The sequence below is a fragment of the Desmodus rotundus genome, chromosome 13, assembly GCF_022682495.2.
Source record: "Desmodus rotundus isolate HL8 chromosome 13, HLdesRot8A.1, whole genome shotgun sequence".
Lineage (NCBI taxonomy): Eukaryota > Metazoa > Chordata > Mammalia > Chiroptera > Phyllostomidae > Desmodus > Desmodus rotundus.
In genome coordinates, this window is record NC_071399.1 from 61259925 (window position 1) to 61284569 (window position 24645).

The 24645-nt window shown below is 38.2% G+C and overlaps 1 protein-coding gene across 5 annotated transcripts in view; it reads left to right on the top strand.

The window, feature by feature from the left end:
* TDRD3 (tudor domain containing 3) overlaps positions 1 to 24645 on the top strand; it is a 158954-nt gene that overhangs the window by 58748 nt on the left and 75561 nt on the right. For all 5 annotated transcript variants that reach the window (XM_053916421.1, XM_053916416.2, XM_053916418.1 and 2 more), the window contains exons 4-5: positions 9878 to 10038; positions 15061 to 15202. In XM_053916421.1, coding sequence (XP_053772396.1) covers positions 9965 to 10038; positions 15061 to 15202 — 216 coding nt within the window. In that variant the 5' untranslated portion in view covers positions 9878 to 9964. The remainder of the gene's footprint in view (positions 1 to 9877; positions 10039 to 15060; positions 15203 to 24645) is intronic.

Genomic DNA, 24645 nt, shown 5'->3' on the forward strand with positions numbered 1-24645 from the left:
CTAAAATTGAAGGATACACTGTTCAGATAACAATCACTCTCTAACTTATTCATTCCTATTTAATTTCTTCTTTTTATTTGAAAATGCCTGTAAATTGTGTGAGCCAAGAATTGTTTATATGTTTTTGGTCACATGCTGTTGGTCTGTGTGCTGTTGGTTATTTTTTGAATGATTAAGAAACATCATTAACCCTGATTTAAATAAATACTTTATACATGTATGTTTTGTGTTTGAATAAGTATTCTTATTTTAACACTCATATATTTAAAATATAGTTATCGTGCCACAGATATTTTAAATTTTAGATGATTTTACAGGTCTATTATGTAACATTTTTCACGTTGCTAGTATTAGTTCATTTATGCTGTAGACGGTATTTGTTTAGAACCATAAGAGTTTCTAATCCACTCTAGTTTTTTGAGACAGATACTCAGAGAAGAGTTTCTATAAACTCCTCAGCAGTTCATTTTATTGTTTAACAACACTGTGTCAGCAACCTCTGATTATATTTTAATCTAAATTTCTTATGCTACAACTTAAAGCCCTAATGTCTTTATCTTCCCTCACAGAAGGGGGAACATCTGGTTACCTTCCCTTGGGAGTAGTTCTTTGTATACTTAAAGACTTGTAAATGTCACTGCCACAGGTTTCATTTTCGCTGAAGCCATTTATCTTGGTTCCTTTGTTCATTCTCAGTCTCAAGTTTTTTCTTCAAATTCATTGTTCTCAGAGTCCTTTCCAGTTTCTTTATATTCCTTTGTGTTTTTTAGTTGTGGTAGTAGTTCTCACACTTCATTGTACACCAGAATAACTCTGAGGCTTGGCTAAAACAGCACACTCCCACCCCCACCTTCACTCCCACCCATGGTTTCTAGTTTAATTAAACTGGGAGAGAGCGTGAGAATTTGTAGTTTTGGTTAAGTTTATATGGGATGTTGATTCTGCTTGTCCAGGAAGCATACTTAGAAAATTGCTGAGTTATAGGACCCCAGATGAGGCAGCAATCTTGGATGAGTTTTATGAGTGCAGATATTCTTTACAGGAAAAGTAACTAATATCAAAGTAGCGTCTGCACATTGTTACACTGGTTTATGTAAGACAAATTGGAAGGTTTCTGGATTTATTGTTTTCCATTGTCTCTTTATGTGTCTTTAGGGATTCTGAGAACTCACCTCTGTTCTGAACTTAATGAGGATGGTGAAGATAAGACTTTTACTCTGCACTGTCTACTTTCTCAGAACAGTTTTTCCTTTAAAATCTTTTACACCGTGGTCTTTTTAGGATTTCCTTTGAATTTAGCTAACAATACTAAAATCAACTTAAAAATCTTTGAATGTAGAAATTTTTGTGCTAAATTTTATCTTTTAAAATGTTCTTAATGTTAAGTGACTTTATATGTAAAATGAGAAGTTATGAAAAATAAAGCCCCTTTCAGATGGAACAAATTGAGTTGGATAACCTCCTTCTGCTCTTCCTCTTTGACTATATTTTTCCTTTCACTCCCTACTTCTAATAGCAAATATGCTTCTCTTCACAGTATTAGTGATGATGTTTTGAAAAATAATTTAATAGAAATTTTAGAATCTGATTCACGAGATTACTCATTTTATTTACCTTTAGTTAAAACTCCATACACTATCCAAAAATATAACTATTTTAGCCCAAAGCAAATGTTTAAGGCAGGGGTGTCAAACTCGTTTTCACCGGGGGCCACATCAGCCTTGCGGTTACCTTCAAAGGGCCGAATGCAATTTTAGGACTGTATACATGTAACTGCTCCTTAACAGTTAAGTGAGAGCTCGGTGCTGCCACCAGGTAGAAACAAGGTGCCAGGCCGGATAAAACAAGGTGGAGTCGGCCCGTGGGCCTTGTGTTTGCTACCTGTGGTTTAAGGAATATATTTTTGATGTAAATTGAATTATTTGTGCTTCTTTGTAAAATAAGACAAATGCAGTAAAAGCCACTTTTTGGTGGCTTTATTGGAAGGCTTATTAACCAGCATTTTGCTATGTTAATGCAGAGTGAATCATTTTAAAGACGTGGCTCCAGTCACAAAATTATGTATGTTGTAGTTCTTACTTAAAATAAATTTTAAATAAAAAATGTTAAATACATTTGTTTTAATCTGTGCATAAGATATAGGGCAACGTTTAATAAGCACAGTGTTTGAATAAGTAATCTGCCTATCCTCTTGAACATGTCAGATTTTGGTATAAAAAATACTATTTTCTAGTTTTCTTTTTATATTAATAAAGAAAGAAAGAATGAATGAATGAATGATTGATTGAGCTGGGTTACCTAGTGATCTTCCAAATAGATCATACTGGAATTTAACTTTCCAAAAACTAATGTAGGTAGAAAAGTTAAAATGTAAGATGAGCCAGCTGTCTCAGGAAGCAGAGGCATGGCCGTGATGTGTTTCAGATAGTGTGTGGAGAGGGAGGATAAATGATAGGGACTGGTAACATACTGGAAAGATACATATTTTAGCATCATTGGGCTAGACTTAAATCCTGATTCTCTTGCTTATTAGTTTTTGTGACTGCTGGCAAGTTATTTAATCTTGCTAGATTTTAGCCCCTTACTATTCAAACATGATCTCTCTCATGACATTGAAGAGTGATGTGCTGAGTGATGTACATATGGCAGGGATCGAGGGTTGTGAGCAGTGTAGGACGGTGTTATTTTCCTGGAGACGTAAGAACTCATAAATCCTTATTATCTTGTTTGGGTGTCTTGTTACTGAGAGATATCCAAGGGCAACTGGACACTTCATTATTGACTGGGTTTTGGCGCCCACCCTAGTGCAGAACTCTATTACTCGAGCTATTGTGAGTTCTGATGGTAATAGAATGAAAGCAGGACAAAAGCCATGCTCTGACTATGTCTACCCAGTTCCAAGCCTGCCAGTGATATTACAACTTTTAAGAAAGAAAACCAGAGGAAAATGTGAGGGTTGGAGAACATTTGCCCCAATATTTAAGAAGCAGAGAGTTAAGAAGCCAGAAGCAGGCTGTGTTAGGAGCTGCCTTACTTAGTCTGTGTGGTCGCTTTGAAAAGGCCTCAGCCATGTGTGTTCCAAGCCCTTTGGAAGCTTATTCATTGGACCTCAGAGTCATACAATGTTCTGGAGAATCTCCAGGACAGAAAATAACTTTCTTTGGAGGAAGATTAGAGTGTAGAGAGAAGTCTTTAAACTTCCTCTCCTGAGTGGCCAAAAATAAATGCTCACGTGGTGTGTATTTTTTTATTATAATTAATAAGACTTAGATGACACCATTCTCACCATTAGGGAATGTGACTGTGGAAAGGAAGAATGGAGAACTGATAGATGTGAGGAGGTAAGGAAGGTTGTGTGTCTGTAGTTCGGAGAAGACAGTTAACCCTGGACACACTGAATTACCTCTCTCCTGTTCGAAGGCACGTCTCGGGCCTTCAGTGGGTCATGGTCATACGGAGTTTGAAACTGGTCTTCATAATTGCTATTAATTACCACTTATTAATTTGGGAGAAAGTAGAAGAGCAAAAAGATCAAGTAACTTTATTATTAATATGGTTTTGCTCAGGTGCTTTTCTCTTTCCTTCCATTCACTCCTCAACATTGTTTTGCAGTTCTTGTGTTTTTCCCATAACCTTGATCCAAAGTTTTCAGACAAATTTAAAAAGTGGCAAGAGTAGGAAGATGACATTTTCTCTAGGCTTCCAAGCCAGAGAGATTTTCCCCTAGGCAGTTTATGATTGGTTTTTAGGCCATAAAGATTTTGAGAGTGGCGGGATGTGTGGTGGGGAAGCCACATTTTGCATCTTATTTTCTGAGTTTTTCATTACAAAGTCCTGAAACACGATGACTTGTAAACTAAAAGTCATGGAAAAGCCATGACACAAAAAGAAATAAAACTATAATTCTTTGTAACTGTTTAATATTTTTCATACTCTTCTTTAAGGTTAATATTTTGCTCTAGTTATTTTCAGTTTTAATCTTCCAACCAACGTGTAGAAATCAATTATAAAATATAGGTTAACATGAAAAATCTGTTACCCAGTCCAGCTACGTGATGACCTTATGCGTTACGGTGGAGCTGTAACAAGAAAGGCTTTCAGTTCTGTGTTTTACTTTTTTCACATAAGTTCTAAGACTGACAGATTGTAGATGCCTTTTTACATGTGAAACTGATTAAAGACTTAATTTTTTTCAAATGGAAGTGACTGGCTCAAAGCTTAGGCAATCCCAAAATCAACCACAAGATGGCTTCAGTGCCTTAAAATTGACAGTCTGAAAATTAGGTGTTTTTAAAAAGAAAAATAATTGAAAAAAAATTAAGTTTTAACTTAAATGAAATGGCATTATTTCATATATATTAGTTTATTCTGTGCTAAATAATAGAATTTACTATTGTTCCTTTTAGTGAGCTATTAAAATTAAAAATGTGCTTTTTGGAATGGTGAATTGACTGAAAGACTGATTTTTACCATGCTTTGTGTGTAAGTGTTTATTGGTCATTATTAGTAGGACTTCTGTGGAGTTTGAAAGTGATTGAACAAAACAATATGTACTGGATAGATACTCTTCTGATAATTAAAAGCACACTGTTCACCATACTTTTTTTTTTTTAAATTCTCCCAGAGAACAAACAGCTGAAGAGGTAAAGGATAGGGGTGTGGAAATAGGCAAATGACACACAGGGAGAAGTGTTGCTTTTGATGGGGAGTCCCATAGTGTTTTCCTTGTACTTCATTTGCTGTGATTGCTCCGAATCATTGAGTAAAAGAAATTGTGTGCTATGCTGTTACTTTGATGTGTAAATTGATGCTTTTACAGGGACTTCAAGTTTGGGAAAAGCTAGTCATGATTATGTTGTCTATTTCTAAATTACCAAGCATATATGAAAAACCTCTTTTAAAATTTTCTGAGTGAGGCTTTCAGATCTCTTTCCATAAATATATCACATCCATGATTCAGAAATTTCTCATTTATTACTGTTTATTGATTACTTTTTAACATTTAAACTCTCTTGCAGTATACGAATATCACTTGAACAATTTGAGATCAGGATTTGGGAATCCTTTCCCAGAGCCTTTTCTTTCAGTATCCCTGATGTGACTGACCTGCTTCCCTCTTGATCATTTTGATATAAGCACCTAACTTATCTAGGAGAACCCTGGTTTTCAGTCAAATCTTCTCCTCATTTTCATTGAGAAGCTACTCTGTGCCAGGTCCCATGTGAAGTAATGTATATGAATTATCTATGTAGTCTTCAGAACAGCACTGCAAATAGGAATTATCACTGCCACCGTTTTACTTTAGCGATTGGGGAGCAGGAGCTTCCTTCCACTCAGTCTTCTCTTGCTGCAGCACCGTGGTAATTGCTGTGTGAATGGAGTGCCCTTCCCTCAGCTGCCAGGCAGACTACTATTTAGTCTTCAAATCCCAGCTCAAATGCCACTTCTTCTCTAATTTTCTTGACCTTTTTTGAGAAGATTTAACTTTTAACAGTTAATATTCCCATTGCCCTTTATACTTACATCTGCTCTTAGTATGTAAAAAATTTAGAATAATTTTAGAATGTGTAATAGAAAGAAGACAGACTTCACTGTGAGACAGCATTTGAATTCTAATTTTGCCTCTCTAGGTAAGTGACCTCTGGCAAAGTATTTTATCCTCTGCCCTCTATTTTCTCATTTAAGATATATGTGTAAGGATCCTACCACATTTTTAGCATATCTGTTAAGTGCTGAATAAATTATAGCAAAAATACAAGGGAATACTTTATTGAGCAGGTTTTGAGTGTATATTTGTGCTAAATTCAAAGGATGCAGAGATAACAGGACAGCTCTGCCTGATGACAGATTGAGAAGCCGACACTCAATATAGTGCAACAACTGTTAGGTCAGAACTACATACAAGGAAGGGGCAGCTCTCCCAGTTTGCTGAGGTGGGGGAGGTTGCTTTTCTTGCTAGACTGTTAGTTCTTGGCGATGTAATTCTCAGTGAAGGAACAGTGAGCAGATCCCTGTTTGGGGGCATGTTTAAAATCTTAGGGTAGGAAGGTTTATATATGTGTGTATACCTAACACACATAGGTATATAACTGTGCAAACCGGGGCTTGGCCACTTGGTGCCTTCAATGTACATGACTAAACAATGAGTATTGAAGGAAACAGGTTTTTATTAACAGGGTTACAACCTGGGGGGGTGGTTGCTGAGAGCACTCCTGCTCAGAGCCCTCCTGTCCCATGAGACCTAGAACTTTCCTCACTTCTCAAAAGGCTACAAGCCAAAACTATTCCCAGAAGTTCCCCATTTCCTTACCTGTCCACCAGCTGGTCATACAAACAGATGTCTACCCTCTGGAAGGTGCACTTGTGGGTTTCAGAGTCGCCATCCTCCCGCAGCAGCTCTCAGGATCTGGTGCACTGTCCTCAGCCTCCATGCAGCAGTTCAGGCCCCATGTGCTGTGTTCACTGTCCCAGCATGGGGCCCTGCCTCCAGGAGTGGGCTGCCATCCTCTGCGGGGTCTAAGCCCCTGGTGGGCCCTGCATCTCCTAGTCCCACGAGGGCTCCTGTCTGTGTGGGGAGCAGGGCCAGAAGCCCAGAATGTCCGAATGCCAAAACCCCAGGGGGAGAGAGCTTGCACCACGCTCTGAAGTCCCATACCAGAAGTCCACATACCAAGAGAATACCTTCTCCATACATTCTTATTATTTCTTGTTTCTTAATCTTTCTGTATGGGAAGCATTTTTTCTCCTATTATCTGAGTTTTATTTAGCTTCAGTTTTTCTCTATTTGTTGCCTACAGAATATAATAAACAATATTATAAGCATAATGAAAATTTAGTATATCGGCTGGTTTGCTTATAAATATTTCTGAATTGTGGAGTCATTAATTTTAAGGCTTAATAATTGAAATTGAGAAATGACTATCAAAATATTATGTATAATTTCAGAATTTTTAAGGTAAGCCTAATAAAGAGTACCTCCTTTTCATCTTTGGTTCTGAATCAATTGAGAAATGAGTGGCAGATGTGGTTGAAAAATATAAAGTTCACTATTGATAAAAATTAATTTGAAAGATGTATATTAGTGGGGAAGCCGAATGGATCCATTAACCAAACCACAAACCCGGCAGACTTGTACATTCACGGCAGGGCCAATTCAGTGAGAAGCTGAGCTACTTCCTTCCTGAGTCCCTACCTAGATCCTCTCAAAAAAGAAGAGGGAAGGGAAGATGAGCCCAATACATACAGAGTATTCTTTCCAAGCAGTCCATAAGTGGGCATGTTAGTTTTCTGAGGCTGCTGTAACAAATTACTACAAACTTTGTGGTATAAAATTACAGAAATTTATTCTTTCACTGTTCTGTAGGCCAGAAATCTAAAATCAAGGTATCATCAGGGTTGGTTCCCTTTGGAGTCTTTGAGGGAGAATCTATTTCATGCCTTTCTCCTAGCTTCTGGTAGCTGTGGGTAATCTTTGTTGTTCCTTGGCCTGTAGATGTGTAATGCCAATTTCTACGTCCATCTTCACATGGCCTTTATTCCCTGTGTCTTCATGTTTATTTTTCCTTGTCTTTTCTTATAATGACAAGTCACCACTGGATTTTAGACCCACCCCAATCCAGGTTCATTTCTTCTCTGGATACTGGTGTTAACGATGCATGCAAAGCCCCTTTTTCCAGTTAAGGGTATGTATACAGTTCCATGTGAATGTATCTTTTGGAGAGACCACTACTTAATCCACTAAAAGGCATGGAGAGGCCAGGAGTTGGAGTAAATACGTAAACTTGCAGCTTGCTAGGAAATATCAAGAGTTGGGGACAGGTGTTCCTCCCTAGCATTCCCCAGCCTTTTGTTCTTATAGTCAACCAGAGGTAGGAGATCAGCAAAAACGGGCCCATTCCTACCCTGCATTGGTGTCATTGGCATGATTTTTGATAGAATCTTTCAAAGCCACTTGTACATTTTGTGAATATTAATGGTTAAAACTAGGTAAAATATATATCTACATAACTGTGCACAAATAAAAGGAAATTTATTACAATACAGTGAAAGCAAACAACCAGTGAAGGGGCCATGTCAACACCCTTGGGATGTATAACTTCCAAAATTCCATGAAAATGCCTTGTGAGCTGTATGTCACATGGACTGAACGAGGGTTTCTTTGTTGCTCTGGATATGAAATATTATGAAAGTTTAACTTCTTTCTTACTTATAATTAGATAGAAACAAGTATTTCCCATCCTCACTTAAATGGATGTGTACTTCCTAGGATGCATGAATCGCACTTCAGAACACATAGGTCTAGATCATTACTGATTGTCTAACAGAACTTTTTACAATGATTTAGACAGTCTCTACCTGTTTTGTCCAGGTATAGAACACTTGAATATGGTTAATGAGACTGAAGAATTGAATTTTTAATTTTTTTAATAGACATGTGCTTGGTAGACATGTATTAGACAGCACCGACTAGATATCTGTCGATGTCTAGCCAGAAGTGGCCAACCTTTTGGCATCTCTGAGCCACATTGGAAGAAGAGTTGTCTTGGGCCACACATTAAATACATTGTGACACGTAATCACACACACAAAAATCTCATACTGTTTTAAGTAAGTTTACGATTTTGTGTTGGGCCGCATTCACAGACATCCTGGGCTGCAGGTTGGACACCCCTAGGCTATAAATATTGGGAGTAGTAAAATAAAGGGAATGTCTTCATTTTAATGACATTAACAAAAACAAAAGGAAGTTCATCCTGAATTAACAACTTATCTATGCTTATTGAGGGTTTTGTTTGAACTTGGAATTTTTGTTGATGACTAAGAACTAGATGGCATTTTAGTCTCTTTTCTCTAACTATATTATCTAGGCCTTTAACAAAATTATTCCTTTGCAGGCTGGCAAATACTGGTACTGGTAAATACGGAGTAGAAATTTCTCAACCTGGGGACATGCTTATTTGAGAAATTAACTGTAAATACCAATCATTTCACATTTCTCTTTGCTGAAAATTTAAAATTAATATACACAGAAAGGTTTTATTTAAAAGACTATAACAAAATATTTTTTCATTGCAGGTATACTACTTAAAGGAATAATATTTAATAATGTGAAAGTATCACTTTATGTTAAATTTATTTTTCAAACATAAATAGATTTTGTTATTTCCCAATCATGCCATAATTGTCTCATTTCATAATGTGTTTAACTTAATAGCCAGTCCATAAGTTATATTTTTGTCTTTGAATTGTAGTCAGAGAGAACATTTTTTTTCCTCACTGATAATGCCTATAATATAGCATTAGATTTAAACTCATTTAAAAAGGAAGTGTGAAAATAAATATAGTTCATATTTCTTAAACTTTATGTAGTGTAAATTCTGGAGTATTGTAGTCTTCATTTATACCAGAAGAGGGTGTACTTTAAATGAGGTTTTGAACAGAAAGCGTTCCTTTCAACAACTGCTGTAAAGTTGGTATTTCTTAAAAATATTACAAACTCTTTAATTCCAGAATGTCCCTTAATGTACATGGGAGGAGAAGGGAGATCTCTGTGAATGATTTAGAGAATATAAAACTAAAAACATCTATTAATACACCTTTAAACCAGAAACATAATTCTGTTTTCCTAAAGTTTCCATGTCACTTTCTGAAAATGAATTCAGAATTTTTAAATATTCTCTAGGGGACCGTTTTGAAGTTTTACCTTTAAATATAAAACACATCCCCTGATATATATAACATCATTTCAATTTTGATCTTATTTATTAAAATTATCATTATAAATCATAAAGCATGACTGTTAATGAAAAGAGATCCACTGTAAATGAAAACAAATCTGTGGCTAGAAAGTGATATTTATTTATTTGTGTTTTGACAGCTTGAAGGTCCGTGCGTTTTGCAAATTCAAAAAATTCGCAATGTTGCTGCACCAAAGGATAACGAAGAATCTCAGGCTGCACCAAGAATGCTGCGTTTGCAGATGACTGATGGTCACATAAGCTGCACAGCAGTAGAATATAGTTATATGTCAAAAATAAGGTGATTGGCACTTTATTTTGTATATATGTTGCAGTATTTTACCTGCTTTTCAAAATGGATTTCATTTTAGGAACTTTGAAAAGAAGGAATGAACCCTTAATGCATGTAACAATTTTTCAGAAAAAATTAAAGTTTGTATTTCTATTTTATCTGTATAGAAAAATAGTTAAGAAAGGTGTTAGTTACTCCTTGTTTCAATGTTAATTATAAAAACAAATTTAAGGTGTTCTTGCATGAAAAATAATCTTTGATTTTTTTCAGTAAGTTTTAGGTCATTCAAAAATTTCCCAGTACAAACAGAATTTCTGTAACTACATTACAGGTTAGTTCCTAGGCAATTAGCTGTGTCTATCACCACACTATTTAGTGTTCTAGGAAAATTCATAGGCTAATGAGTTTTCTATGGAAATGATTGACACTAGGGAGGTTTGTATGCCACCCTACTGGAACTCCGTAATGGAAGAATTTTCCAAATTCTTGTTTTGGCTATTTGCATGAGAGGCTTTTAGAGTCATGCCTATTGGAAGGGAGAAAGGCAATGTGGGGAGGTGGGGTGGGGGGGAGGTAGGGGTGGGAGAGTCTCTTTTATCCTCAATGTGCGCATTAGATCAGTTTGAGCTCTGTTTTCTAAAGTGGAAATTTTCATTAGACATTTGTAAACCCCCTTTTTTGTCTTCATTAGACATTTGTAAACCACCTTTTTTGTCTTCTTAGTCATTTTATATGTTCATGTTTGCTGCTTTGAGCTTTCCATTCAATGCAGATTTGGAGACTGTACTTTTCTCCTGAGTAAGCATTTGACAAGCAGGTAGCATCTATTGTGTTCCAGCTCCTTATGTGGAGCTGGGGGTACCAAGGTAAACAAGGCTTAGATTTTGCCACCAGATAGCTCATATGCTAATGAGACAGGCACATAGGCTTACAAATTATAATAAACATATAACTGAAAGGATTAGGAGTCTAGAAAATTACCTTTACCTGGAGGAGCCGGGAATGGGACTTCAAATATGAATAGACACTTGGACAGAGATGAAAGGGGAATAGCACATGCAAAGATACAGTGTTCTGACAACAGGTGATGAAAAGTTTCCTCTGGAGGAGCTTGGGTGGTATGTGGGAGGAAATGTGGAAGCTTGAGACCTTGAATACCCTGCTGAGTGATTCCCCTTCCTTTTTTTCTTCCTTCAACCAGCATGTGCCTCTAGTAAGGGGTCCTCTTCCTTAGAAGATATATGACTGACTAAAATGTTGATTTTCATGTACAAAGGGGGGTTATTGACTTTGTGATTATGTTGTCTTCTTTTTAAAGAGTAGGAGGATTACCGCTTTTGTGAGAAACACAGCCTTTCCTCCTCTGACAAATTCAGTGAGACCCCCTACAAGGGACTTCACAGATGACTCAGAAGGTAGACTGGCCACATAATGGCTCATTCTCTGATTTCTGACTGAGTATTTTTCTGAGGTAAATGAAAACAAGATTAGCCCAGAGAGGAGGGTCTCTTGAGATGCTATCCACTGCCTTTTTTCTTTGAATTTATTATGGTTTGAGAATTGAAAAAATCATTGCTACTTGCTCATTCACTCATTGAAATAGCATGTCTGTATTGTTGCTGTAAAAACATCAGCTTTCAGAACTGTTCTAACATGTGAACAATTTGGGAGACTATATTCAAAAGATGTTTGATTAGTAGTTATCTTAGAAGGAAGGTAGAAATTACTAGAGAGGATAAATAAGGAGCTGGCACAGAAGGTGTTGCATTTCTCTGGGTCCTTCTGTTCACTCTTTCATCCTATGTCTTGCCTCACTTCTCCCTATTTTCTTGTTTTTCTGTTTTGCTTAAAATAGCAATATAGAGAGAGTAAAGGTACTTTTGGGTGCCAGTAAAAAATATTAATTAAATCAAAAGATGTTCTCTGAATTAGAGTTACTTATGGCCCTGCAAGTGATGCAGTAAATATTATTTTAAAAATTTAGCACCTACTTATCCTTTTCTGGGAGTGGGACTATAATTTAATCTGTTGAGTGCAAGTCTTTGTCAGTTATCATAATGAAATTGTGATACCAAACTAAGGTCTAGCTGCCTGAACTTTGAAAGGCAATACTGTAGAGACAGGTGCAGATGTAAGGAAAGGTGGTTTATTCAAGTGCGGCAGCCCGAGAAGATGGTGGGCTCCTGTCCCAAAGACCACCTCAGCATCTCAGTGCTGGCAGCGGATTTTATTAGGAGGGAGAGAGAAGGCAGGACAAGGAGATTGAGGAGCGGGTGGGGTTGAAATTTGTCTACATGTAAGTCAACATAGTCTGTTCTGATGATTATCTTGAATCTGGTCAAGAAAAGGTGTGGGGTTTTTTTTTGTTGTTGTTTAATGAACTGCAAGTCATCAAGTCTCTTGGAGCCATAGCATCCAGTTGCTGGCGCCAGCTCCCTTTGAAGTTGGTTCCTGGAACTCTTTCACAAATAAGCTGTTTGTCTATGGGTTACAAACTAGGTAACATTTCATCTTGTACAAAAACAGTTTTAACAGAAACAACGTTAAAAGAATAGAGGGATAGGTTACAGCTGTATTTAGGTCCATCTTCAAATAGTTTGAATTTTTTTCTCTTAAGTTTTAAAGTCATAGTATCACAATTTTAATGCCCCTGTAATTTGCATCCTATTTTTAAAGATCTTATGTAGTTTTTTATATGTTCATTTTATGCATTTCTACATTTTTCAACTTTACCAATTTGTAAGAAATTATTGACTAAAAAGGTGGTTTTGAAAAATACACATAGGTCTTATGCAAATGATACATAATTTTATTAATAATTTCTTAAAGAGTACAGCAGCCAGGTAGCCTCGGTGCTTATTCTGTTTATCCCTAAACAATGACGGATCTGCTGATTGCCTGGAGTTGGGGAGAAAGTCTTCACGTAGCATGACTGGATTCAGTTGTTGCTGATCTTCAAGTCTGATAGATATTGTCCTAAGTTTACTGTATATAACATTACAGAACTCTGTACTTAAGGGGTTGGCAAGGCTGTTTATGGCCCCTTTTTTCTGTAAGTTACATGTGATGACTAAGAATGATTAAGCTTGGGGTCCTCAGAATAATTTTTGCCAGACAATGTCTTTGAAAGATGGTGTTGGAGGAGAGCTCTACAAATACCCTGGACCATCAGAGAAGTGAACAAGTGGATTCTAGAGCCAATTAAGCCTGAAACATCACTGGAGAGAAAAAAAAAAAAGACAAAACTAAAGCTGTCCTACTTTGGGCACATCAAAGACAGTAATGCTGGGAAAAATAAAAGACAGCAGGAATAGAGGAAGACCAAATAAGAGATGGATGGACTTCATGAAGGAAGCCACAGAGCCTGAGCCTACAGTAGCTGAGCAGGGCTGTTGCGGGACAGGACACTGTGGACACATCTCATTCACAGGATTGCCAGGAGTTGGAGCTGACTCAGTGGCATGTAACACACAATGTCTTGCAATCTTTGAAGCTTTAAAAACAGGAATATTCTATTTCTTGTTGTTAATAACTATTTTATCAACATTTTTTTAATAGACCAGTGCTTTCACTGATTTACTGTTGCATATATCAGCACATGGTGAATTTCACGAGCTTTTAAAATGTGGACGATGTAAAGCCGTTTCGACACGGTTTTCTAATTCTAAGTGTTTTAGGGCAGGTTTTACTACTCTGCGGAGTGCTTTGTCCCTTGTTAAATGTGCAAAGAGGTGGATGCAGTGGGACTCAGTATATATGCTTTAACTTTAGAATAAGCTTACATGATGAAATGGATTTCATGGATTTTTTCCATTTCTTCCGTTGATTCTTTTACCAAAAGATTGGTAGTGGGATAAACATCTTTCTCCAGTTTCTGTAAAAGGGGTTATGGTATAATGTTTGCTCCCAAACTGAAAATATTAGTCTATTGTAGAAAAATTCTTTTAATGTTAGTCTGTTTTATTCATCAATGTGTTTGTTAGATTCTGCATGTAAGTGAGATCATTTGGTATCTGTCTTTCTCTGACTGGCCTATTTCACTTAGCGTAATAATCTCCACACCCAGCCATGCTGTTTCAAAAAAGTTAGTATGTTTTAGAGCAGCAATTTTCAACCTCTTTCATCTCTTGGCAGAAATAAACTAATTACTAAAATTCTGCGGCACACCAAAAAACATTAAATATTTTGCTGATCTGACAAAAAGTAGGTACGAGTATAATTTTGATTCATGCAGACTGGACTATTCGTGTGTTGGCTGTTGTAATTTTTAAAAATTTGACCATCTGAGGGAAAAGAGGTCAGTGCCTTTGACTAATAGTCAGGTATTGCATGTTTTAAAAATTCCTGTGCCGCACTGGTTGAAAAATTGCTGTTTTAGAGTAAGTAACACCCATTTGATCTTTAACCGCATACTTAACAAAAAAGAGTGTTGTTTTGCCCTGACTGGTGAGGCTCGGTTGGTTGGGCACTGTCCCACAAAGTGAAGGGTTGCTGGTTTGATTCCCAATGAGGGCGCATTCCTGTTGTTGCAGATTTGGTCCCTGTTTGGAGAGCATCCAGGTAACTGATGGATGTTTCTCTCTCTCTGTCTCCCTCTTTTCCCCTTTCCCTAAAAATTAAATAAGTAAAACCATTTTTAAAGGTTTTTTTTGTGGATTATGGTAGCTCATATAGATGTAAAATTTCTAGGAATATTACTGGTCAGATATCTTTTCCTGTAACAAAATTTAACTTTGTAATATAGTATATCTTTGCAATGTGTAGCCAAAGCTCAGAGAAAAAAATGGCAAATCGTATTTGTATAGCATGGCATTATTGAGAAAATAACTTTCATATCTTTTATTCTGTTTATCTTTACCACAAATTTGTGAGGTGTGAATTTTATTGTCCACATTTTTTTTTCACTCCTAAAAAATAATTTTTATGTTAGCTCATTTTGAAGAACTCGACCAAGGTCATAATATGAGGCCGAATAACAGTTTTGAGGAGGAGCTTCAACTTGTTTTAACACTGTTTTTTTCTTTGCTTTAGCCTGAACACACCACCTGGAACTAAAGTTAAGCTCTCAGGCACTGTGGACATAAAAAATGGATTCCTGCTCTTGAATGACTCTAACACCACAGTTCTGGGTGGGGAAGTGGAGCACCTTATTGAGAAGTGGGAGTTACAGAGAGTAAGTGTGAACTAAGAAGAATGTCTTCAACTTTTAAAACACTGTCCTTTTTATTGCGTTCTGTGTTTTAAGAATACCTTCCCATAATGAATGGTAACATTAATCCTGTGTCAGAGTTGAATAGAATAGAGTACAGGGGTCTTTGTAGAAACTATCTTCCTCTGTTTAAGCACACTGTTCCTCTCATGCAGATGTCATTCTTCAGTATTTGTTCTATTTTTTAACATATTTTACTAGTTTTCAAAACCAGTTATAACTTGTGTGTAATGCATATAATTGTTTCTGCAAAAACAGTTGTTTGTGCAGATAAATAAACACAATAATACAGATTTCTCTTATCTACATACATACATACATACATACATACATACATACATACAGGTGAGTACAAGTTAGTATTGCACTATATGGAAGCAGTTCTTGTGACCAGGTGCTTCCTAGGCACTTTAGGTGATGTTTCCCCCGTCTGTTAACAGTATCTTCATCCTTGTAGTCATCTAGTCTGTCCAGTAGTCGTTCTTCTACTTTGCTTCCATGAAGCAGTTCTCTTGATCCACTGCAGTCAGATCTCATGTCAGTCCCTTGTCCCCCAGATGGATTGCTGTTACGATAGTTTGAAGTCTTAGTATCTCTTGCCTGGGCTGCTGCATTAGCCTTTTAACTGATCTCTATACATATTCTTTCTCCATCTTCTAATCTAGTTTATACACTTCTGCCATATTATCTTCCTTAAGCATAACTCAGAACAGATCACACTCTGCTTTTATTTCAAATGCCTTAGTTTGGGATTCAGTTCTATTTATAACCTTCGCCCTAGTTCCAGTTTACCTTTTCAGCTCTCTAAATCTTTTCGCCTAGATTTTGTTTTAGCCAGATGGAACTACTTTTTCTTTGATTCTCTATGCTTTCCCCAATTATACGTTTGAATAAAAAAAAGAGTGTACCACTATACACCATTCATCTTGTATTCTCCTTCCAGGTCCCTGCTTGGCCAAATGGTCCTCATGCTTTTGACTCAGGTCAAATGCTTGTTTCTTCACAAAGTGAAACAGGCTCTTTTATTGAATTCTTAGGACACTTTAGCCATGTTAAGAAGTGTATTACTTTTTACCTAGCACTAAAATTATGTTTGTTTCTTATCTCCTTTAATTGATTATAGGCCTCTTAAGGTCTGAGTTTTTGTTTGCATCATTTTTGATTAGTTCTACAAATATTTGCTGAAGAGTTTGTAGGTATTGTCCTGAGTTCTTGCATCTGTATATCATGTAATCCCTCTAACTGTCTTGTCAGGGGGTTTATGTCCATATAGATCAGAAAATGAACTTTAAGAACTGTTAGCTAACTTCTTTTATGATTATGTTATTGGTAAAAAATGAGTTCTTATGGTGTCACAAGGAAATAAATTTCCTGAGATCAGCACGGGAAGATGGGGCTCTGTGGAATGGTTTATTGATGATGTACAGTTAAGGGGGTTCCCCTCCTGACTTCCCAATGTCCCATCTCCATCCGTCTCACATAGGAAAATGTCCAACCTCGTCTTCTGTAAGGCAAGACAAAAGCCACTTCCCAGAGTTTCTACTCCACTTTAAAGTCAGGTCCAGTCCGGCATCTGGGTAGTTTAGGGTGTGTTCCCAGCAGCAGTCCACTGTTGGGCCCCAGTATTCAGGCTCCCTCCTGGAGTCTGAGTGTGGAGTCCCCCCAGCCATGGGTCATGTGGCTGCTAGGGCAACGTGGCCACGGAGTAAAGAAGATAGTGCCCTACTTCAGTGTGGGTCATTGGGTGAGAAAGGGAGAGAGAAGGAGAGCTTACTTTTTTGGAGCCTGCAGGTGGTTGATGATAAGTGGTCTCAGTCCCTATCCAGGTATCTTAGCTTGTGTTTCCAGCTGCTCTGGTGGCAGAATCCACATGGCTGTGTAGAGAGAACATGAGAGTGCATGGGGCAAACATATGTTGCCAGGTAGATGAGTAACAGCATTTCTCTGTTATTATAACCAGGAGCTTGGGTTTGGGATGGACCAAATGCTGTTTCAAAAGAAGCAAGCAACTTTTCATGCTTTCATGGGCTTCGGTAGGTTTATACTTCCTAGTTAAACTGACAGGCCTCTATAGTCCAGCACCTCCCCCTATTACCCCAACAATCTATCACAGGGTGGAAGGAGGGGTGTTAATCCCCTTGGCAGAGCACAATGCTGTGGTCCCCTGGAGTGTGAAGCTGTAGCTTCCTGGTGGAGCAGACAGGCTCATGTGTCCCACTTTATGAAGCTCAATGTCTAAGTCCCTTTGCTCCCCTTTTCTAGCTAACTACTACCAGTAACCATTAGACCGCCAACAGCTGATGGTCTGAGCATTCCTGTATCTCCACGTGGTAGCTCTGAGTCTTACATGTAATAAATACCTTAACAAATAATTGTGAAATGAAGGAATCACAAAGCACATAAAGCTAATTACTCTTTAAGCTGAACTTGGTGCCATTCTCAAATCTTGCCTAAGTGAGCCAAGCGGCCTAGCAGTATTTCAAGCTTTGGTATTTTATGATATATTACTTTTTTCTATTTCTTAGATGGAAAGTATACCTGTTGGGGGGGTAAACAGGTGGTGAGAATTAAGCACAGTTTTTATTTTGTAGTACTCATTCCTTATGATAATAATATGCTACCTTTTGGACTGCTGTACTGTGTAGTATAAGATAGTGCTTCATAACTTTGTTGTTTTGTTGAAAATGTTACAAAAGCAAGTGCATGGTTGGCTCTTTACATAAAGAGACAAGTTTATGAACTTTGAATTTCCCAGCAAAATCCCACTTATTTTATGTGGGCCTTTCTTTTACAAGTTGATATTTTATAATTTTTATTATAATTAGAGTTTTTGAAAATGTAATAAGATGTTCTAAAGTCAGGCCAACATCTTACATAATTTTCCCAACCAAGCCAGAACTCTCACTACTTCACTGACTGGAAAGTCAGTTATTAGTCTAGGAACTTCCTTGTTCCCAACACATCTGCATGCAGACACACGCACGCAGATCAGTAGTAGTTTGATAGTTGTCCTTGTAATGGTTTGTTATATATCTTTGCACCTTGTTCCCTGAAAGCCTATTAGTATTTCTTGTAAGGGGGCAATACAAATTTACATTAAAAAGAGTTTAAAAACATCTTAATATAATTATAGTTCTCTTTGGTTTTATATGTTTTTTGGTTTGGTAACCATAGTGATGTAGAAACCATGGAGAGTTCAATTACTTGAGCATCTGGCAGGTAGTACACATAGAAATCAAATGAACTCATAGAAATCATAAACCATGGAGTTAATTTTGGAATTAAAGAGACCCTAAATATTCTTATAAAATAAATAGAGGAAGTGGACATTGAACAGTAGTTAAACTATATGCAGGTGTTGTAGCTATAGCAAGGTGACTACATACAGGGGAAGAAAAGAAGAAATGTGTTTTTCATCTTCCCAAAGTGAAAATCTGCATCATTAAAAGTCAACTTTCCATTCCCCTCCTCCTCCCAATCTCTGGCAACCATGATTCTACAATACTTTATGTCTCCATGAATTTGACTACTTTAGGGACCTTATGCAAGTAGAATCACACAGTATTTGTTCTTTTGTGTCTGGCTTATTTCACTTAACATAATGTCTTCAAGTTTCATTCATATTGCAGCATGTGTCACAATTTCTTAACCTGAAGGCTAAATAATATTCTACTGTGTGTGTGTATCTGTATCACATTTTGTTCACTCATCATTGTTGGGCATTAGCATTGTTTTTACTCTTTTTTTTTTTTTTTAGTTTGAGTTCTACTTCTTGGGGTTTTTGATATATTTATTGATTATGCTATTACAGTTGTCCCATTTCCACTCCATCCTGCCCACCCCCTCCCTCCCACATTCCCCCCCTATAGTTCATGTCCATGGGTCATACTTACAAGTTCTTTGGCTTCTACATTTCCTACACTATTCTTACCCTCCCCCTGTCTGTTTTCCACCTATCATTTATACTATTTATTCTCTGTACCTTTCCCTCCTCTCTCCCCCTCCCAATCCCCTATTGATGACCCTCCATGTGATCTCCATTTCTGTGGTTCTGTTTCTGTTCTAGTTGTTTGCTTAGTTTTCTTTTGTTTTGGTTTTAGGTGTGGTTGTTAATAACTGTGAGTTTGCTGTCATTTTTACTGTTCATATTTTTTATCTTCTTTTTCTTAGATAAGTCCCTTTAATAATACAAATAATAATGGTTTGGTGATGATGAACTCCTTTAACTTGACCTTATCTGAGAAGCACTTTATCTTCCCTTCCATTCTAAATGACAGCTTTGCTGGATCCAGTAATCTTGGATGTAGGCCCTTGCCTTTCATGACTTGGAATACTTCTTGCCAGTCCCTTCTTGCCTGTAAGGTCTCTTTTGAGAAATCAGCTGAAAGTCTTATGGGAAGTCCTTTGTAGGTAACTATGTCCTTTTCTCTTGCTGCTTCTAAGATTCTCTCCTTCTGCTGAATCTTGGGTAATGTAATTATGATGTGCCTTGTTGTGTTCCTCCTTGGGTCCAGCTTCTTTGGGACTCTCTGAGCTTCCTGGACTTCCTGGAAGTCTATTTCCTTTGCCAGACTGGGGAAGTTCTCCTTCATTATTTGTTCAAATAAGTTTTCAATTTTTTGTTCTTCCTCTTCTCCTTCTGGCACCGCTATAATTCGGATGTTGGAACGTTTCAAGATGTCCTGGAGGTTCCTAAGCCTCTCCTCATTTTTCCAAATTCTCGTTTCATCATTCTTTTCTGGTTGGATGTTTCTTTCTTCCTTCTGGTCCACACCGTTGATTTGAGTCCCAGTTTCCTTCGCATCACTATTGGTTCCCTGTACATTTTCCTTTGTTTCTCTTAGCATAGGCTTCATTTTTTCATCTGGTTTTTGAACAGATTCAACCAAGTCTGTGAGCATCTTGATAACCGATGTTTTGAACTGTGCATCCAATAGGTTGGCTATCTCTTCCTCGCTTAGTTGTATTTTTTCTGGAGCTTTGAAGTGTTCTGTCATTTGGGCCATTTTATTGTTTGTTTGTTTGTTTGTCTTGGCGCATCTGTTACTTTAAGGGGCGGAGCCTTAGGTGTTCACTGGGGCGGGGTAACGCTGGTTGCTGAGCTGTGACGCTGTATGTGGGGGAGGGGCTGAGAGGGAGCAATGGCGCCCGCCTCACTCTCCTCCGGATTTCAGCCACTCCCTCCGCTACCCACAATCAAACTGGGCCCCTCTGGTGCTGGTTCCCGAGTGGGTGGGCTTGTGCACACTCTAGGCCCCTGTGGGTCTCTCCAGTGACCTCTCCTGTGAGGCTGGGAGTCTCTCCTGCTGCCACCCCAACCCCCACGGGCGTTTTCAATCGGAGGTCTGAGGCTTTATTTCCCTGTGCTGGAGCCCTGGGTTGCTCGGTCTGCTTCGCTCCCCGCAGTTCATCCTGGTTTATCTGTGCTCGAGTGTGGGGCGGCGGGGTGCTACCCGCCGCTCTGCCTGCCCCTTTCTCTGCCACTCTGAGTCCGGCCCTCTGGGTTTATCTGTGCGCTAATGTAGGGCTGCAGGGTCTGCTAGTGGTCGGACTGCCTGCCCCTTTCTTCCCACACTCCCAGTCTTTGTCCCGCCAGGGCAATGGGAGTCCTCTCCTCCCAGGTGGCGTCTCCACCCCTCCTACCCGTCTGGATGTATGTTTCTTTTTTATCTACTTGGTGTCGGACCCCCTTGCCGTTCGATTTTCTGTCAGTTCTGGCTGTGCCAGGAGGCGCAGTGTGTCTACCTACGCCGCCATCTTGGTTCTCCCTGTTTTTACCTTTTGGCTATTGTGAATAATGCTGTTATGAACATGGTGTATAGGTTTAAGTTTTGGCTTTCAGTTCCTTTGGGTGTATAGTCAGAAGTAGATTCAGGGATCATGTGGCTATAGTTCAATTTTTTAAAATAACTGCCACATGGTTTTCCACAGTGACTGTACCATTTTACATTCCAATCAGCAATACAAAGGGGTCCAGTTTTTCTACATCCTTGACAACTTGTTATTTTGTGTTCTTTATTTTCTAATATTAACTATCCTATTAGGTGTGATGTGGAATCTTATTGTGGTTTTGATTTGTAATTCCCCAATGCTTAGTGATGTTTGGCATTTTTTTTCATGTGCTTATTGTCCATTTCTGTATCTTCTTTGGAGGTATATGGTCTATTTAAGTCCTTTGCCAATTTTTTTAATTGGTTTGCTTTTTGCTGTTTGATTTCTGCATATATTCTGGATATGAATTCCTTTTCAGTTATGTAATTTACAAATGTTTTTTATATTTCATGGATTTCGTTTTTACTCTCTTGATACTGTCCTTTGATGCACAAAAGTTTATAGTTTTGATGAAGTTCAATTTTATCTTTTTCTTTTCTTTTGTTACTTGTGCTTTTGGTATCATATCTAAAAAATCTTTACCAAATCCAATGTCATGAATCTTTTCTCCCTCTCTTTTCTTCTAGAAGTTTTTATGAGTTTAGCTCTTAATTAGGTTTTTGATTCATTTAGAAATAATTTTTGTATATGGTATAAGAACACAGGTAAACTTTTTTGTAATGATTATTATTAAAAATATACAGAAATGTTTAAAGTTAAGAGGCTATATTAAATGACAACTAGCACCCTGGCCAGTGTGGCTTAATTGGTTGGAGTGTCATTCCATAGATTGAAAGGTCACGGGTTCAATTCCCAGTCAGGGCACATACCCAAGTTGTGGGTTCAATTCCCAGTCAGGGTCACATACCAATCAGAAAAAAAATGACAAGAAGTGCTTAACAATATATGTTAACATCTCAAAAATGAAACAAATACGAGTAATAGACAAATGAAAAAATCTTCCTGAAGATTCTTAGTAACATTTCAAAGGGATTTATAATGTGATAAATTGCTTTTGCAAGGAGAATATTTTTTTCCATATTCACAATACATTGGTAACTCTTTAATTTTAAATATGAGAGTTAGGGGGAAAAATTAGTAGAGGAATGGGAGTTTATTTTTATTAAATATCAATCAGTTGGTTGAATACTTCAAAATATAAATTGATTTTCAAAAGTCCTTTTTGTTTTTTATTTGTCTTGTTATTTTGAATCATCAAATCTTTGATTCATTCCATATATCTGGCACAAGAAGGTGTTCTGATTAAACCAAGTTGTCATAAAGGAAACTTGTGATTAAAAGTAATCACTATATTATAAACTGTAAAAATTTGATCTCTTTAAGTAATTAAAAATCACTGTTATCAGTATTCCTAAAAACTGTTTCTAGTCAAAACATTTTTGAACCCTATTCCAAGAACTGGGAATGAAGACCAAATATGTATGTATGTATGTATTTATTTATTTATTAATATATTTATTGATTATGCTATTACAGTTGTCCCATTTCCCCCCCACTCCACTCCATCCTGCCCACCCCCCTCCCTCCCACATCCCCCCCCATAGTTCATGTCCATAGGTCATACTTATAAGTTCTTTGGCTTCTACATTTCCTACACTATTTTTACCCTCCCCCTGTCTATTTTCCACCTTTCATCTATGCTACTTATTCTCTGTACCTTTACCCCCCTCTCCCCCTCCCACTCCCTTATTGACAACCCTCATGTTCTAGTTGTTTTCATAGTTTGCTCTCGTTTTTGTTTTATGTGTGATCGTTAATAACTGTGAGTTTGCTGTCATTTTTACTGTTCCTATTTTTGATCTTCTTTTTCTTAGGTAACTCCCTTTAACATTTCATATAATAAGGGCTTGGTGATGATGAGCTTCTTTAACTTGACCTTATCTGAGAAGCACTTTATCTTCCCTTCCATTCTAAATGATAGCTTTGCTGGATACAGTAATCTTGGATGTAGGTCCTTGCATTTAATCTTGGGTAATGTAATTATGATGTGCCTTGGCGTGTTCCTCCTTGGGTCCAGCTTCTTTGGGACTCTCTGAGCTTCCTGGACTTCCCGGAAGTCTATTTTCTTTGCCAGATCGGGGAAGTTCTCCATTATTTGTTCAAATAAGTTTTCAATTTTTTGTTCTTCCTCTTCTCCTTCTGGCACCCCTATAATTCGGATGTTGGAACATTTCAAGGTGTTCTGGAGGTTCCTAAGCCTCTCCTCATTTTTCCGAGTTCTTGTTTCTTCATTCTTTTCTGGTTGGATGTTTCTTTCTTCCTTCTGGTCTACACCGTTGATTTGAGTCCCAGTTTCCTTCGCATCACTATTGGTTCCCTGTACATTTTCCTTTGTTTCTCTTAGCATAGGCTTCATTTTTTCATCTGGTTTTCAAACAGATTCAACCAAGTCTGTGAGCATGTTGATAACCAGAGCTTTGAACTGTGCATCCGATAGGTTGGCTATCTTTTCCTCGCTTAGTTGTATTTTTTCTGGAGCTTTGAAGTGTTCTGTCATTTGGGCCATTTTATTGTTTGTTTGTTTGTTTGTCTTGGCGCATCTGTTACTTTAAGGGGCGGAGCCTTAGGTGTTCACTGGGGCGGGGTGATGCTGGTCGCTGCGCTGTGACACTGTACGTGGGGGAGGGGCCGAGTGGGAGCAATGGCGCCCGCCTCACTCTCCTCCGGATTTCAATCTTTCACTCCCGATACCCACCATCAAACTGGGCCACTCTGGTGCTGGTTCCCGAGTAAGTGGGCCTGTGCATACTCTAGGCCCCAGTGGGTCTCTCCAACAACCTCTCCTGTGAGGCTGGGAGTCTCTCCTGCTGCAGCCCCAACCCCCAGGGGCGCTTTCACTCAGAGGTTTGAGGCTTTATTTCCCGGAGCTGGAGCCCTGGGTTGCATGGTCTGCTTCGCTGCCTGCCGTTCGTCCGGTTTATCTGTGGGCGAATGTGGTGCCGCAGGGTGCTACCCGCCACTCTGCCACCCGCCACTCCGCCTGCCCCGTTCTCCGCCACTCTGAGTCTGGCCCTCTCGGTTTATCTGTGCAAATGTGGGGCGGCAGGGTCTGCTAGTGCTCGGACTGCCTGCGCCATTTGTCCCACACTCCGCCAGTCTCAGTCCCACCACAGCCACTCGAGTCCTCTCCACCCCGGTGCCCATCTCTGCCCCTCCTACCAGTCTGGATGAATGTTTATTTTCTGTTTCCTTGGTGTCGGTCCCCCTTGCTGTTCGATTCTCTGTCAGTTCTGGTTGTGCGAGGAGGCGCAGTGTGTCTACCTACGCCGCCATCTTGGTTCCTCCAAATATGTATTTATTATACTGTAATATAACAAGTATGTTGTTTGCTAATAGATTCTCTGTCTCAAAAATTTTATTTTAAAGGTGATTTCCAGGTAATATTTGTGTCAGACAAATATTTTAATATGGTTTGAAGTGAAATTTTTGTTACCAAAGTATGTTATGTTTCAATTTACTACTTGTTGAGGTTTTTTACTGTGTTTTATTCTTTCCTTTTGAATCCTCACTGGAGG